General features: G+C 43.1%; 1 protein-coding gene across 1 annotated transcript; it reads left to right on the forward strand.

The window, feature by feature from the left end:
- The first annotated feature begins 7558 nt into the window (after positions 1–7558).
- On the forward strand, positions 7559–8086 carry LOC127805584 (uncharacterized). Its single transcript, XM_052342338.1, has one exon. The coding sequence runs from the start codon at positions 7559–7561 to the stop codon at positions 8084–8086; it is 528 nt and encodes a 175-aa protein (XP_052198298.1).
- Positions 8087–13644: the final 5558 nt, after the last annotated feature.

Genomic DNA, 13644 nt, shown 5'->3' on the forward strand with positions numbered 1-13644 from the left:
TAAAGAAATAATAAAAAAGAAGTTTTAATCTGGTTTCCACAATTTCCGTGCGGACCAATCCAACTGGCGGGTGATTGCGGGCTCGGCCAGTAGGAAGGCGCCATCTAAGCACAGCATCGTTGATTGTGGATAGGGTCATCTCTTTCTGGGTGCTCCAAGCCCCCTGCTTTACTCAGATTATGCATGAAAATTGAAAATTATTTTTTTTAAATAATCCATAACTGCAAAAACACTTTTAATGACATTTCTAAATATGTTTCTTTGTATAAAATTGTATATGCTTGAAATTTATAACATTTTTTTATTCTTTTGTTTTATGGGTTACTTCTAGAAGAATGAAATGGATGAAATAAGAAGAAATATATTGGGAATAATATTGAAAGTGATAAGGGAAAAATACCCTCAAATTCATAATTATTCCAATATTCCAGGAATATAGCCATTGGCAGTAGTGACACGTGCCCATAAAGGAGCCACTCCCCTGACGTCACCCAACTTAAGCCCAAAGACTACACGTGGTAGATACACCTCACAACCCTGGCTGGCCGTTTGCTCTGCGAAGATTCTTCGGATTCTTCAGGATCAACCACCACATAGAGAATCATGGAGATAGGAACTATCCCGAACTCCTCAGAAATAATTATGGAATCTATATTGGTAAGATCACAGCTCCACGAAGAACGGGATAGGGATCCGAGCAATTGGAAAAAGAATCCTTACCTTGGCAGGAGGATAAAATGGGGGAGGACCAGCAACGAATAAGGGATCCAATCTTTTCTTTCTCTAAGTTCAAAATTGCATACTTTGAGCTTGTATCAATCCGGTAATCTGACCTGAACGTCGGAGTGATCCCAAGGAAGCAAAACGCCGACTCCATTATAAGTACCTAGTTTGAGGCAGATGAAGGTGATCGGCCTCCGCATCATCAATTGGCACCCACTGTGGGGCTCAGGGATTCTTCTTTCTGTCTCTCCAGTTTGGTTTACCACGATGTTCAAGATATATGTCTTAGTCCCAATGCCAACAAGGAGGCACCAATCTAGGACGACCGAGGGTAACCCCGCCCCGGAGTCAAGTCAGAATAATCCTTCGAAGAGCCAGCAAGGGAGGAATCATAGTCTAGATAATCCTCCTCCCCCGCCAAATCAGATCGCACTTTTGGAGAATCAGGTCCAGCGTTTGACGGAGCTGCTTATCGGCTCCCTAGATTACCAAGACCAATAGGCCCATCATTCTCAAACAGGGGCGAGGCATGAGCCCTCGTTGGAGGAAGGATCTTGCCTACGCGAAGCAGACCCCTGAGAAAGGGGTCAAGAAGAGGAACATAGGGAGGCTGAAAAGTCTTCCAGCATGTCGTATGCCCAAGAACAGTAGGAAAAGAGGTTGCGTCAATTGGAGAAGGAGATTGCGGCCTTGAAGACGAAGCAAGGAGAATCTCAGGGGGTGGTGGTGAATCAACCCCTTAGCCCAGAGATCATGGCTGCGGTGCCGCCTGAGCGTCTTCACATTCCGAGAATAAAGCACTATATATGCGGGGACTACTGACCCAATGAACCACCTGGATCTTTTTACTTCTCATATGATGGTGCAAGACGCATCTGACGCAATGTGGTGTAGGGTCTTCCTGGAAACCTTGGAAGGGCACGCACGAGCTTGGTATTCAAACCTAGCTCACCACTCAATAGCCAACTTTGCCCAATTTCAGAGTAGCTTTTTGGCTCACTTTGTACCTCTTCGGAGGCATCGAAGATCCACTATGGCCCCGTTAGTGTGAAGCAGAACTAGGTCGAATCTTTGAAGGACTTTGTCTCGTGTTTCAATCTCGAAGCTTTGAGCATTGAGAACTTCAACCATAATGTCACTATGGTGTCATTCCATAATGCCCTAAGGCCTGGCCCTTTCGCTCAATCATTGGCCAAAACTCCCCCGCTTACGTTTACGAATATCCTTAGTTAAGCAATGAAGTATATTAATGGGGAAGAGGTTATGCAGGCGAAGAGAGCCGAGTACACCGAGAAGAAGGAAAAAAGGAAGCACCCCGAAGAGAATAAGGGTGAGGGCCGAAAGGAGGATCAAAAAGAGAAGCATCGTCCTCGGTGGGAATTAGGCTGTTTTACCCCCTTGAATGCCCCAAGAGCGGAGATCCTTGCCACCATCGAGGGCAAGGACTATCTGAATAAGCCCTAGCCAATGAGGGCACCATCTAACAAAAGAAACTAGAATAAATAATGTCACTTCCATCGAGATCACGGTCATGATATGGAAGAATGTCTGTAACACCCCACTTTTCTTACCAAGCGTGTCACTATGCTGGAGTCCAAAATATACATAAATTCCTTTTTTTTTTTTCTTAAACACGGTACATAACTTAAACCTCAAGTATCGAATTCAAAACAAACCCCTAGCATATCATTTACAATTGCGGAAGCAATAATTGAAACCTGATATGGTACAGAATTGAAATCCACTTTATACATAACATCAGAATCCGTACCATTACATCTTCAAATCCTCAAGTTACATGGAGACTCATCACCAAGAGATAATAACTAAATACCTCAAATGATAAACAAATGATACCTTAAATAACATCATACATGATTATTCCTCAACTCGACTAAAACATATCTGAACTTTCATACAGGAGCAAATACTCGATCTACTCACCAAATCCATCAGCCACGTCATCACGTGCCGGTACGTCTCAATCATCTCCTTGCCATATCTGCAAGTCCTAACTAGAACGTTTGAATGTTCCAAGGGTATAATCTAATTAGAAGATGAACCTTTTAGTGAGCGTTTTAAAAATAGTTACATGAATGCATGATGCAAATACATGAACAAACATTTTCCCTAGTGTAACTTCCCAAGCCCAGCCTGACACGGAACCCCAAGTAGAATCCTAACACCTTCGGTAGAATAATCCTAACGTTATTTCATCAATTGCCCTTGGGGAATTACGGATACACTATCGGGGCGATAACCCAATCCCATGCACAAGTGTCAATATGCCAATAATATCATGTCATGTGAAAATCATGTCTCTTGATGCAATAGTATATAAACAAGTATGAAAAAATGCTTATAACTTTCATGAATATCATGCATAACATAAATAATCATATCATATATAAGTTTTTGGGGAAAAATCACTCACCTAATGCCCAAAATCCAAAACACCTCGAGAAATGCACATCACCTCGATTTGCATGTCCATCCTAGATTTTTGTGCAAATCCTCTATTCTTGTGCACCACCTTAATCTTACGCACTATCTCTATTCCCGTGCACGACCTCGATTTTCATGCACCATCATGATTCTCGTGCATCACCTCGATTTTCGTGCCACACCTCAAAAGTTGCACAAATCACTTTACCTTAAGCACATCAATCCTGTAAACCATATTTATTCTAAGAACTTCAAAAGAAAATCCTAGAACTTACCCCAAAGCTACGTTTTCATGCAAAATGAGGCTAATCGTTACAGAAACTAAGCAACTGAAAAGCCAAGCACCAAATCCTTTTACACAAGAAACCTTAACTTATTTTTCTCTATTTTTAATATTTTTTCCAGATTTTTCAGCCCATCAACGCGCCCTCACGCGCATCGACTTCTCCGGCAATTCCTTCGCCTTCGGCTAACTGCAACACATCCTGATGCTCGATTTGACTCCACCATCTTGAAGAGCTACTTGAGTTGATTAGCATGGCACCCTCAAATGGCCGAAACAGTAATCGAAACGGGTTGAAATGGCCGATAAACAAACCGTCTCCAACGCCCATCTTTTTCTCCGGCCAAGTTTCGAAACCTATTAAAACCTCCACAAAAATGCACCAAAGTTTCCAGAAACCTTCCTCTCATCCTAGGGAGCAAAATCCCCTTATTTTCGAGCCCTAATTAGTCCCCAAAATGGGCAAAATTTGAAGCTTTACTTTGTAAAACCCTCGGTTGAAACTCGGTTATTTATAGCTGCAAATCAACCCTCGAAACACCCATGGCCGCCTTACCTGATGCCTCAAACACCTCAAGCATCCCTTGGATGACCCAAAAGTAGAAACCAACACCTCAAAAACCTAATTGCAGGTTGCACCATTGCCGACCAAACTGTGGTCGGATTTTTCAAAAATCCGGCCACCTTCGTGCTCTCCAGCGGTCAAGGCTCGGTCCTTGAGCTCCCTTGACCATTCCCTTGAGATCCCAATGGTTGGAAATGTAGATCGATGGCCTGATGACCTGTTGGTAGGCCATGACAGCTTGCTCCTCCTTCAACTTTGCAAAATTTGCAGTTTAGCCCATACCTTTTTTGCCAAATTACACTTTGGCCCTTTTCATCAAGCCCCTAATTTTTATGACATTTCCAATGAGTCCCTCAAACTCTAGGATCATCATTTCACCCCTCAAATATTTCAAAAAACTACATTTGACCTCCTCTAGTAATTTTAAAAAAATGCACTAAGGCCCGAATCTTCGTTTTTACCTCAAACCCTTTTGTTTCTTCCTAAAACCGCTGAAGAGTCATTCCTCATGAAAAATAGAAGCCCCCTCAAGCTTTCATTGACTTCCCGGAAGTCATCTATAACATTTCAATTTTGCAGCCTAAATGGCAACTACATTTTCGCTGTACCGAAAATCGTTCCCGATGCGATTTATTTTGGCACCATAAATCATGCCTCAGGATACTTGACTAGACCGTACTATTTTCGTTTGGTATTTCAGCTCCAGGGCACTCCCTACAGTCGATTCGATCATTTTTTGGGGCTATTCAGATACCAATTATCCGCGAAATTCCATTTTTCTAATAAAATACTTATTCTCAATTAATCCAAATTTCTTGGGTATTACAATGTCACTAGTTAAAAGATTAGATTCAAGACCTCATTAATCGAGGTTTCCTTGGGAGTTTTGTTGCTAGGGAAGCAGATTCTCGAAAGGGGAGAGAGTGGCATTCGCAGAGTCCCCCTACTAGGAGGGATCGATCAGAAGAGCGAGATCGAGTTCGGCATTCACCCCAAAGGGAAAGACCACCGCAAGCAAGAGAAGATCATCCTCAGCCCCCAGTATTTCATACACTCGCCACGAGGAAGATCCCGTGAGCTAAAAGCGAGGAAGATGCAGTGAGTAGCTGAACCTCAGGGGTGAAGAGGTCAAGGAGAGGGGAAACAATCTCCTTTTCGGATAGCTACCTCCTTGGGTATCCGAACCGAAATGATCCCCTGGTAATAACAGCCGAGCTGGGAAAGTGGGAGCTTTGTCGAATCCTAGTGGACCCATGTAGTTCTTCAGAAATCTTGTATAGGCGAGCCTTCTTGGGCATGGGATACCGAATGAAGCAACTAAGGCCAGCTCGTGTCCCCTTGGTGGGATGTGATGGGGAAGCAATGTATTTCGATGGAGTCATTCATCTTTCGCTAACCTTGGGAAAGGGCTCCTAAACCTTTCAAGTCGTGCTGGATATTCTCATGGAAGACGTGCCTGTGGCATATAACATGATTCTGGGAAGATCGGGCCTCAACGCTCTTCGGGCTATTCCGAGCATGTATCACATGATGATGAAGTTCCCCACGGCCAGTGGGATAGGTGAGGTGCGAGGAGATTTGCATTTAGCCCGGAAATGTTACATGGCTTCCATAGGCATAACAAAGAGTGTGGAAATCCCGCGAGGGCAGATGAAAGAGAAATCATCGCAGGGAGAAGCTCCTGGTCAGGGCAATGACTCTGGAGGAGAAAAAGAGGAGAGACCCCCACCAGTTGTCAGTTTTCTATTAGAGGGGTCGGGAGATCCAAAGACGGCAGAGCAAGTGAACAAGCTTGAGGAGGTGCCTTTAAGGGGAGATTGTCCTGATCGTTGTGTAAAGATAAGCGCAGAGTTCAAAGACCCACTAAGGGGTTAAATCTCAGCCCTCCTTCGACATTATGTAGACGTCTTCACATGGACTACCCAAGAAATGCCTGGGGTCGATCCAAAGGTCATGACGCACAGGTTGGGAATACGTCCGGGTTTTTGACCTATTAAGCAGAAGAAGCGAAGTTTTGCCCCAAAAAGAGCTAGAGCGATTGACGCAGAATGGGAGAAGTTGATAGGGGCACAATATATTTGGGAGGTTGATTATCTCGAATGGTTAGAAAACATGGTGTTGGTGCCTAAAGGAGAAGGCAAGTGGAAACTTTGTATTGAGTTCACTGATCTCAATAAGGCTTGCCCAAAGGATAGCTACCCTCTTCCTCGTATAGATGCGCTAATTGATGGAATGGCTGGTTGTTCGCTAATGAGTTTCCTAGATTCCTTTCAAGAGTACCACCAAATTCCATTGCATCCCGAAGATCAGGAGAAAACTGCGTTCATCACTAATAAAACAACCTACTGTTACACAATAATGCCATTTGGATTGAAGAATGCTAGAGCCACTTACCAGTGCCTGGTGAATAAGATTTTTCAACACTAGCTCGGTCGGAATATGGAAGATTATGTTGATGACATGCTAGTGAAAATCCTCGTTGCCGAACATCATCCCATGGATTTGGAGGAATGCTTCCAAACCCTTCGTAAGTTTCATGTAAAACTTAATCCTGTCAAATGTGCTTTTGGAGTTTCTGCAGGAAAGTTTTTGGGTTATATAGTTCATCACTGAGGGATAGAGGTGAACCCAGCGAAGGTTAAATCCATTCTAGACATGCCAGCCTTGAGAAATATCAAGGAAGTGCAAAGCCTAACGGGAAGAATAACGGCCTTGGGGAGATTTCTATCTCGGTTGGCAGAGAAGGGTTTTCCTTTCTATAAGGTCCTGTCGAAGCCCGAGAATTTTGTTTGGAACGATGAATGTCATGAAGCTTTTAGCAAGCTGAAGGAACATCCGGCCTCGCCTCCTATTCTCACCAAGCCTCAACAAGGGGAATCAATGTACCTTTACTTGGCAGTAGCTGAAGAGGCCGTAAGTTAGGTGCTAGTCTGAGAAGAAGATAGAGGCCTGTTTATTATGCTAGTAAACGATTGACAGGAGCGGAAGTCCGGTACTCCCCCATGGAAAAGTTGGCCCTTGCCTTGGTGATCTCGGCAAGGAAACTTTGGCACTATTTTCAAGCTCATACCATTATTGTGCTTACAAACCAACCATTGAGGCAAATGCTTAGCAAGCCGGAGCTCCCCGAAAGGGTGTTGAAATAGGTCATGGAGCTTACAACTTTTGATATAGAGTACAGACCTCGACCGGCTATTAAAGCCCAAGCATTGGCAAATTTCATCGCTGAAGGGATTGGGTTCTAGGAGGCTTCAGAACAGGACCAAAGACTATTAGCGCTGGCTGTGGATGGAAGCTCAACCTCGGGCGAGGGAAGAGCAGGGCTGATGATCAGAAACCCCAATGGTCAGACCTGGACTTATGCCTTGCACTTCAAGTTTTGAGCGTTTAATAACAAAGCTAAATATGAGGCCTTGTTAGCCGAATTGAGGCTGGCTGAGCAGTTAGGATCCCAACGAATTGAAGTGAGCTCGAACTCCAATCTAGTTGTGCAGCACATGAATTGAGAGTATGAAGCTCAGGAAGGTCATATGGAAAAATACATGGCTATGGTCAAGGAGCTCATGGCATGCTTTCGATCAGTGAAGGTGGAGTATGTTCCTCGGGCCAGGAATGTAAAAGCGAATCTCTCGTCCCGAATCACCTCGTCTTCCTTCCCGATGAGCTCTCAGGAGATCCGAATTGAGTCTCTACCACAGAAGAGCATCGAAGAGTCTGCCAAGCAACTATGCCTTGAGGACGAGCCTAGTTGGGTGGATCCTTTGCTATTATACTTAAAGGAGGGAAAACTTCCCGATGATGAGTTGGAAGCTCCAGAAGTCAGGAGGAAGGCCCAAAGCTTTTTACTAGTCAATGTGGAACTTTATAAGAGGTCATTCTTGCAGCCATTGCTCAAGTGTATCCAACCCTTTGAAGCAGACTATATCCTAAGGGAAGTCCATGAAGGCATATGTGGAAGCCACATTGGGGCCCGGACCTTTAGCCAAAAAGATGTTCAACAAAGGTATTATTGGTCGGCGATGGTGAAAGACTCGGAGCACCTGGTTAGGACCTGTGATAGATGCCAATGAACCTCCAACCTAGTTCACGTACCAACTGTCGCTTTAACCCATCTTGCTATAACTTGCCCTTTTGCTCAATGGGGCATTGACATCTTGGGTCTCTTTCCCCCAGCAGCGGACTAGGTTAAATATATTATTGCTGCCATAGATTATTTCACGAAGTGGGTTCAAACAGAACCGGTAGCCTCCATTACTGCTCGACGAGTAAAGTAATTTCTATGGAAGGAATGTGGTATGTTGCTTCGGGATTCCTCGGGTTCTAATTTTCGATAACGGCACTCAGTTCACTGACCAATCTATGCAAGAATGGTGCCAAGAGTTGGGAATAAGGCAGCATTTTACATCGGTGGCTCATCTGCAGGCTAATGGCCAAATCGAACTTGCTAACTAAACTTTGTCGCATGGTTTAAAGGCTCATTTAGATAGGGCGGACAAAAGCTAGGTGGAGGAGTTGCCGAGCATTTTATGGTCTTATCGAACCACAAAGAAGGTGTCTACGGGTGAGACTTCGTTTAGCCTATATTATGGTTTGGAAGCTTTAATCCCAGTCGAGATAGGTGTGCCAACCCTTAGAGTTGAACTCTTTAACACGGAGACTAATGAGCAGAATCTAAGAGAACTTAGATCACCTTGATGAACTTCGTGATCAGGTGAAGATTCGACAGGCTGCCTGCAATCAGCGTATTGAAAGATTCTACAACTAAAGGATAAGAGCCCGGAGTTTCCTTCCTGAAGATTGGATATTATGGCGAGCAGATGTTCAAGGTGCCCGAGAAGAACACAAATTAATGCCGAACTAGGAAGGTCCCTTCAAAGTAGTAGAAGCCCTCAACCTTGGCGCTTACAAACTCCAGACCGCTTAGGGTGTACCCATTAAAAACACTTGGAATGTGCAAAATTGAGGAAATTTTATCAGTAATATTCTTTATTAACTATGATTTCTGAAATAAATTTATTTTTCTCTCCCATCAGTTAAAGCTCCTCACCGCAAAAGATTCCAAGGGACCACCCCTGACCAAAAATATGGTTAACCTCGGGGGGGCCCAACCCCTCAACAAAAAAGAAAGGATCAGATGTGATCCTGGGGGGCCTCAAACCCTCGAAAAAAAAAAGAAAGGATCATATGTGATCCTCGGGGGGCCCCGAACCCTCGACAAAAAGAAAGGATCAGATGTGATCCTTGGGGGGCCCCGAACCCTCCAAAAAGAAAAGGATCACCCTCGATAAAAAGAAAGGATTAGATGTGATCCTCGGGTGGCCCCGAACCCTCCAAAAAGCAAAGGATCAGATCTGATCCCCAAGAGATTTTTGTCCCTAATAAAGAGCAAGGGAAATCTTTTAAAGTGTAAAAAGGTTTAGATTCAACCTTCGAATTTTAGAATTACGGTCTTAGTTAATTAACTAAGGCAGGTAACGTTCAAATGAAAAAGGTAAAATGAGCAAGTAAGAAAATTTTATTGAAATATCAAGTTTGAGTACAAAGGCATCTATTCTAAGGAAGATAAAGCTGCCGAGACATCAAAGGGGATGAAGTCCACATCTAGGTTTAGGAAGTGCTCCTTTGTGAGTTTCTTCATGTGTTCGAATCCACCTCGAAGGACTCCTTCTAACTCCGCAGCGTAAGCGTCAGAGCTTCGTCCTTTGGGTCAATATCTCCTTCGTGAACAGCGCAAAACCCTCTTCCAATGAAGCTTCCCCTGTTAACCCTGGGCGCCTCTTTAGTGCTAGAGACGTTAATATCCGCTTAAAGACAGAAGGGATAGGAATGCTGGGAGGCGTTATAGTTGACTTCATACTTGCAGGTGGCCGACCTCCCTGAGCCTCCGCCCTAGCCACTTCAAGTGCCTTGGCGATGGTCTCATTATCACCCTCGGATGAGTCTTGTGAGGGGGCAAGCACTGTTGCAGCTAGTTGTTGAGTAGGTTGCGAGTCTCTTTTGTTCCTCGGGACTCAAGATCCCACAGAAGGGATCTTCAGGCAAGCCTCAGCGTCGTCCTTGGGGCCCTCTTGGAAGGTCTGAAGATCCCTCTCTGCTGTTTTCTTGGATCTGGAAGGGGCAGAGGGTCCTTTATTCCTAGCGTTCTTCAGAGCTCTCTCAGGCGGCACTGAGAGCCCTTTGCTTTGAGAAGGCTTAGAAGCCTTCTCAAAGGCTTTCTTAGTTTTGACAAGGACCGAAAGACCTTTGCTCTTAGGGAAATCTAAGACCATCCCCTCAATGATAGGAGAATAAGTTATCTCCCAGAGATTCTCAACTGCGAAAGAAAAATAATAAAGATCAATATCCGGAAAGAATGAGGAAATGTGGAAGAAAGAGAAGGGCTAACACTTACAGGTCTTGCCATCTAGGCCCACCTGGGTAAGCGTTGGATTGGAAAGCTATCCTTCCTCCCAGTTTCGGCCGATACCCATGATCCTACCGGCTAGTTCTTTAATATCCTCGACGTTCGGACTTTTGTGTTTGGTGTCTAGAGTCCACCCATTGCACACAGACCAAATCTCTTATGTGAAACCGAATAGTCAGGGCGGACGAAGACAAAATGCTCATTCCAGTCGTCTGAGTCTTTGGACGCCCTGGATTGCATGACTATCGAGGCCCTGATTTCAAGTTCAAGACGCTCATTTGACTCGATGAGGTAGCCATCCTTCACAATTTTGGGTAAGATAGAAATCCAGCCCCCCGGATCGCAGTTGGAGGTAAAAAAGTAGTCGAAAAGATCCCCCGAAGGCTCTATTTTACCAAAACTATAGATAATAATGAAGCCCATTAGGTACTTCCACCCGAAAGGGGATAGCTGGGTTGGAACGATGGTGAGATGTTGGAGAAGCGACATGACCCTCCCTCAGGGGGCAGGCGAAAGCCCCTGTCAAAGGCACATTTATCAAGACAGAGACGGCCGGTAATAAGATGACGTGCTCGTAGATTGGTGTTGAACTCGACCTCCCACTTTTCAAGAATCTGGTATTTCTCCCAGAACTGTTGACACTCTATTTCACTCATCCATTAGCAGCGAATGGAAGAAGCAGGATGGTTCTCCCATTTAACAAACTCCACACTAGTCGAGTTAAGCCTTCTGGATCCAATAATCACCATCGCAGAAAGTTGAAGAGAAGGCAAGGAAGATGTAGAAGGAAGAAGTACTTGCTAACACGACAACTAGCTAAGCAGAAAAAAGATCGGGAAAATAAGAAAATAGAACAATAAAACTCGCCTATTAAGGCCCCGCTGGGGGAAAAGCAAAGGGTAGGTAATGATGAGTATTAATTACTCAAAAATTGCACGGCTCAAGAGATGAAAAGGTTTGGACAGCGCCTGGGGAATGGATATTGGCATCGGAACAAATCAGTAACCACGCTCTACAAGCACGAGCAAGAAGAAGGAACACCCTAGCTCTTCGGACTCTACGGATCTCAACCCAAGGGGTAAAAAGAGCACGAAACTTCGGAGACTTTAACACTCCTTGAGCCATTCAAGCTAAGGGGCTCGAGGAGTGGGGAGACAAGTGATAAAGGAAAATACCCTCTGGTCCATAATTACTCTAATACCCCGAGAATATAGCCATTGGCAGTAGTGACACGTGCCCACAAATGAGCCACTCCCCTGACATCACCCAACTTAAGCCTAGAGACTACACGTGGTAGATGTGCCTCACCACCTCGGATAGCCGTTTACTCGACAAAGATTCTTCGGATTCCTCAGGATCAACCACCACACCGAGAATCATGGAGATAGGAACTACCCCGAACTCATCGAAAACAATAATGGAATCCATATCGGTAAGATCCCAGCTCCATGAAGAATGGGATAGGGATCCCGGCAATTAGAAAAAGAATCCTTACCTTGGCAGGAGGATAAAATGGGGGAGGACCAGTAACGGGTAAGGGATCCAATCTTTTTTTTCTCTATGTTTGAAACTGCATACTTTGAGCTTATATCAATCTGGTAATCTGACTTGAACATTGGAGTGATCTCGGGGGAGCAAGACCCCGACTCCATTGCAGGTACCTGGTTTGAGGCAGAGAAAGGTGATCGGCCTCCGCATCATCAGAAAGAATCCAGAAGATTTGTTACAACATAGCTTCTAAAAACTGTTATTTTTATTGACCATGAGGGATTGTTATTGTTATTAGTTCATGAAACATTTCTCTACAGTTGTGTTGGGAAGAGATTGAAATGAAATTAGTGTAGCATGCATGTTGAATAACTACTTGACAATGGAACGTTTGTATTTATTGTAACTTATGTCAAAAAAATATTGGCTATATACATATTTTAGCCTATGTATTTGCACACTTTTTTTATTTACACACTCAAAATTTTTGTTGTTTCAAAGATACTTGTAAATTATGCAATTTTGAGTCAATTATACCCCTAAATTTTTTGTTGTTCCAATCACACTCCTAAACTATGTAATTTCGAGTCAATTGCATAATTTGATAAATTAGTTTAGAATAATGAAGTTAAGAGTGTAATTGAAATAACAAAAAGTATAGGGATACAATTGATTTGAAATTATAAATTTAGAAATGTGTTTGAAATAATAAAAAATTATAAAAATAAGAACTAAAATATGTATTTTATCAAAAAAATATGTCAGAACTCCCTGCTGACAATTAATAGTAGATGTTAGCTGCTTCTGCACCATGTACTACCTCAATTAGAGGGTTGCTAACCCACCTGTGTTAGGCAACACATTTGGGAATTATCATCTACTAATTGCTGTCAGACACATCCTTATTGGACTGATTGCAATATTGAATTGATTACCATATTGTAGTTCAGGCATGCTCCTGGTTCATCACCAATTACAGACTTTAGATAGTGTATTAACTGTAGGCGATATTGATCATTTGTTAATTGAAAATAATGATTCATATATATAGGGACGACCATATTGACTGACATTGTTAATGTGAAACGAGATCTGAATTTATTAATAATATTATGTTCTTATTATTCATGCCATATTATGGGTTTATTGATTTAATTGTATTCACATTGGTATTGAAATAAATTATCTATATTGAGATAGACTACAATTTAGTGGTCCCCATAGTTTTATTAAAGGGTGGTGTCGATCATAGCCTAGATTTAGGTCATGACACCTTTGAAACAAGCAATAAGATATGCATTAAAACCTAATGACACGAATTCTCATATATCTAAAAAGGAGAAGTGATCCCTTAGAAGTGCTAGAGCATCGAATGTGTTGAATCTCATTCTTTCTCACTTGTTTTCTTTTATTTATTGACATAATTGCTTTGTAGGTCATAAATGTTATCTTGTATTTACTCTCCATTAGTTGGACTGTATGCTAGTTGTAGGCTAGAGATCATGTTGTGCCAAGGGATTGTAAAGGTTCCAAGCTCCTTACAAGAAGCTAGTCTTTGTTGAGTCAATTTTCTAGCTCTTGCAAAAAGGCTAGAGGTTTCATTTTTAAGTGAAGCACTTCAAGGTAAAAACTTGAAGAGAAAGGACATATATAGATCGTGTTTTTTCGAACCTCCTAAAAATTGTGGTGTGCATATCCCCTAAAAATACATGAGAAATAGAAGTAGAACCAAGAGTC

The sequence above is a fragment of the Diospyros lotus genome, chromosome 7, assembly GCF_014633365.1.
Source record: "Diospyros lotus cultivar Yz01 chromosome 7, ASM1463336v1, whole genome shotgun sequence".
NCBI lineage: Eukaryota > Viridiplantae > Streptophyta > Magnoliopsida > Ericales > Ebenaceae > Diospyros > Diospyros lotus.

Excerpts from the sequence above, each read along its gene's own strand:
- LOC127805584 (XM_052342338.1), top strand. The coding sequence starts at position 7,559 with ATGGCTATGGTCAAGGAGCTCATGGCATGCTTTCGATCAGTGAAGGTG.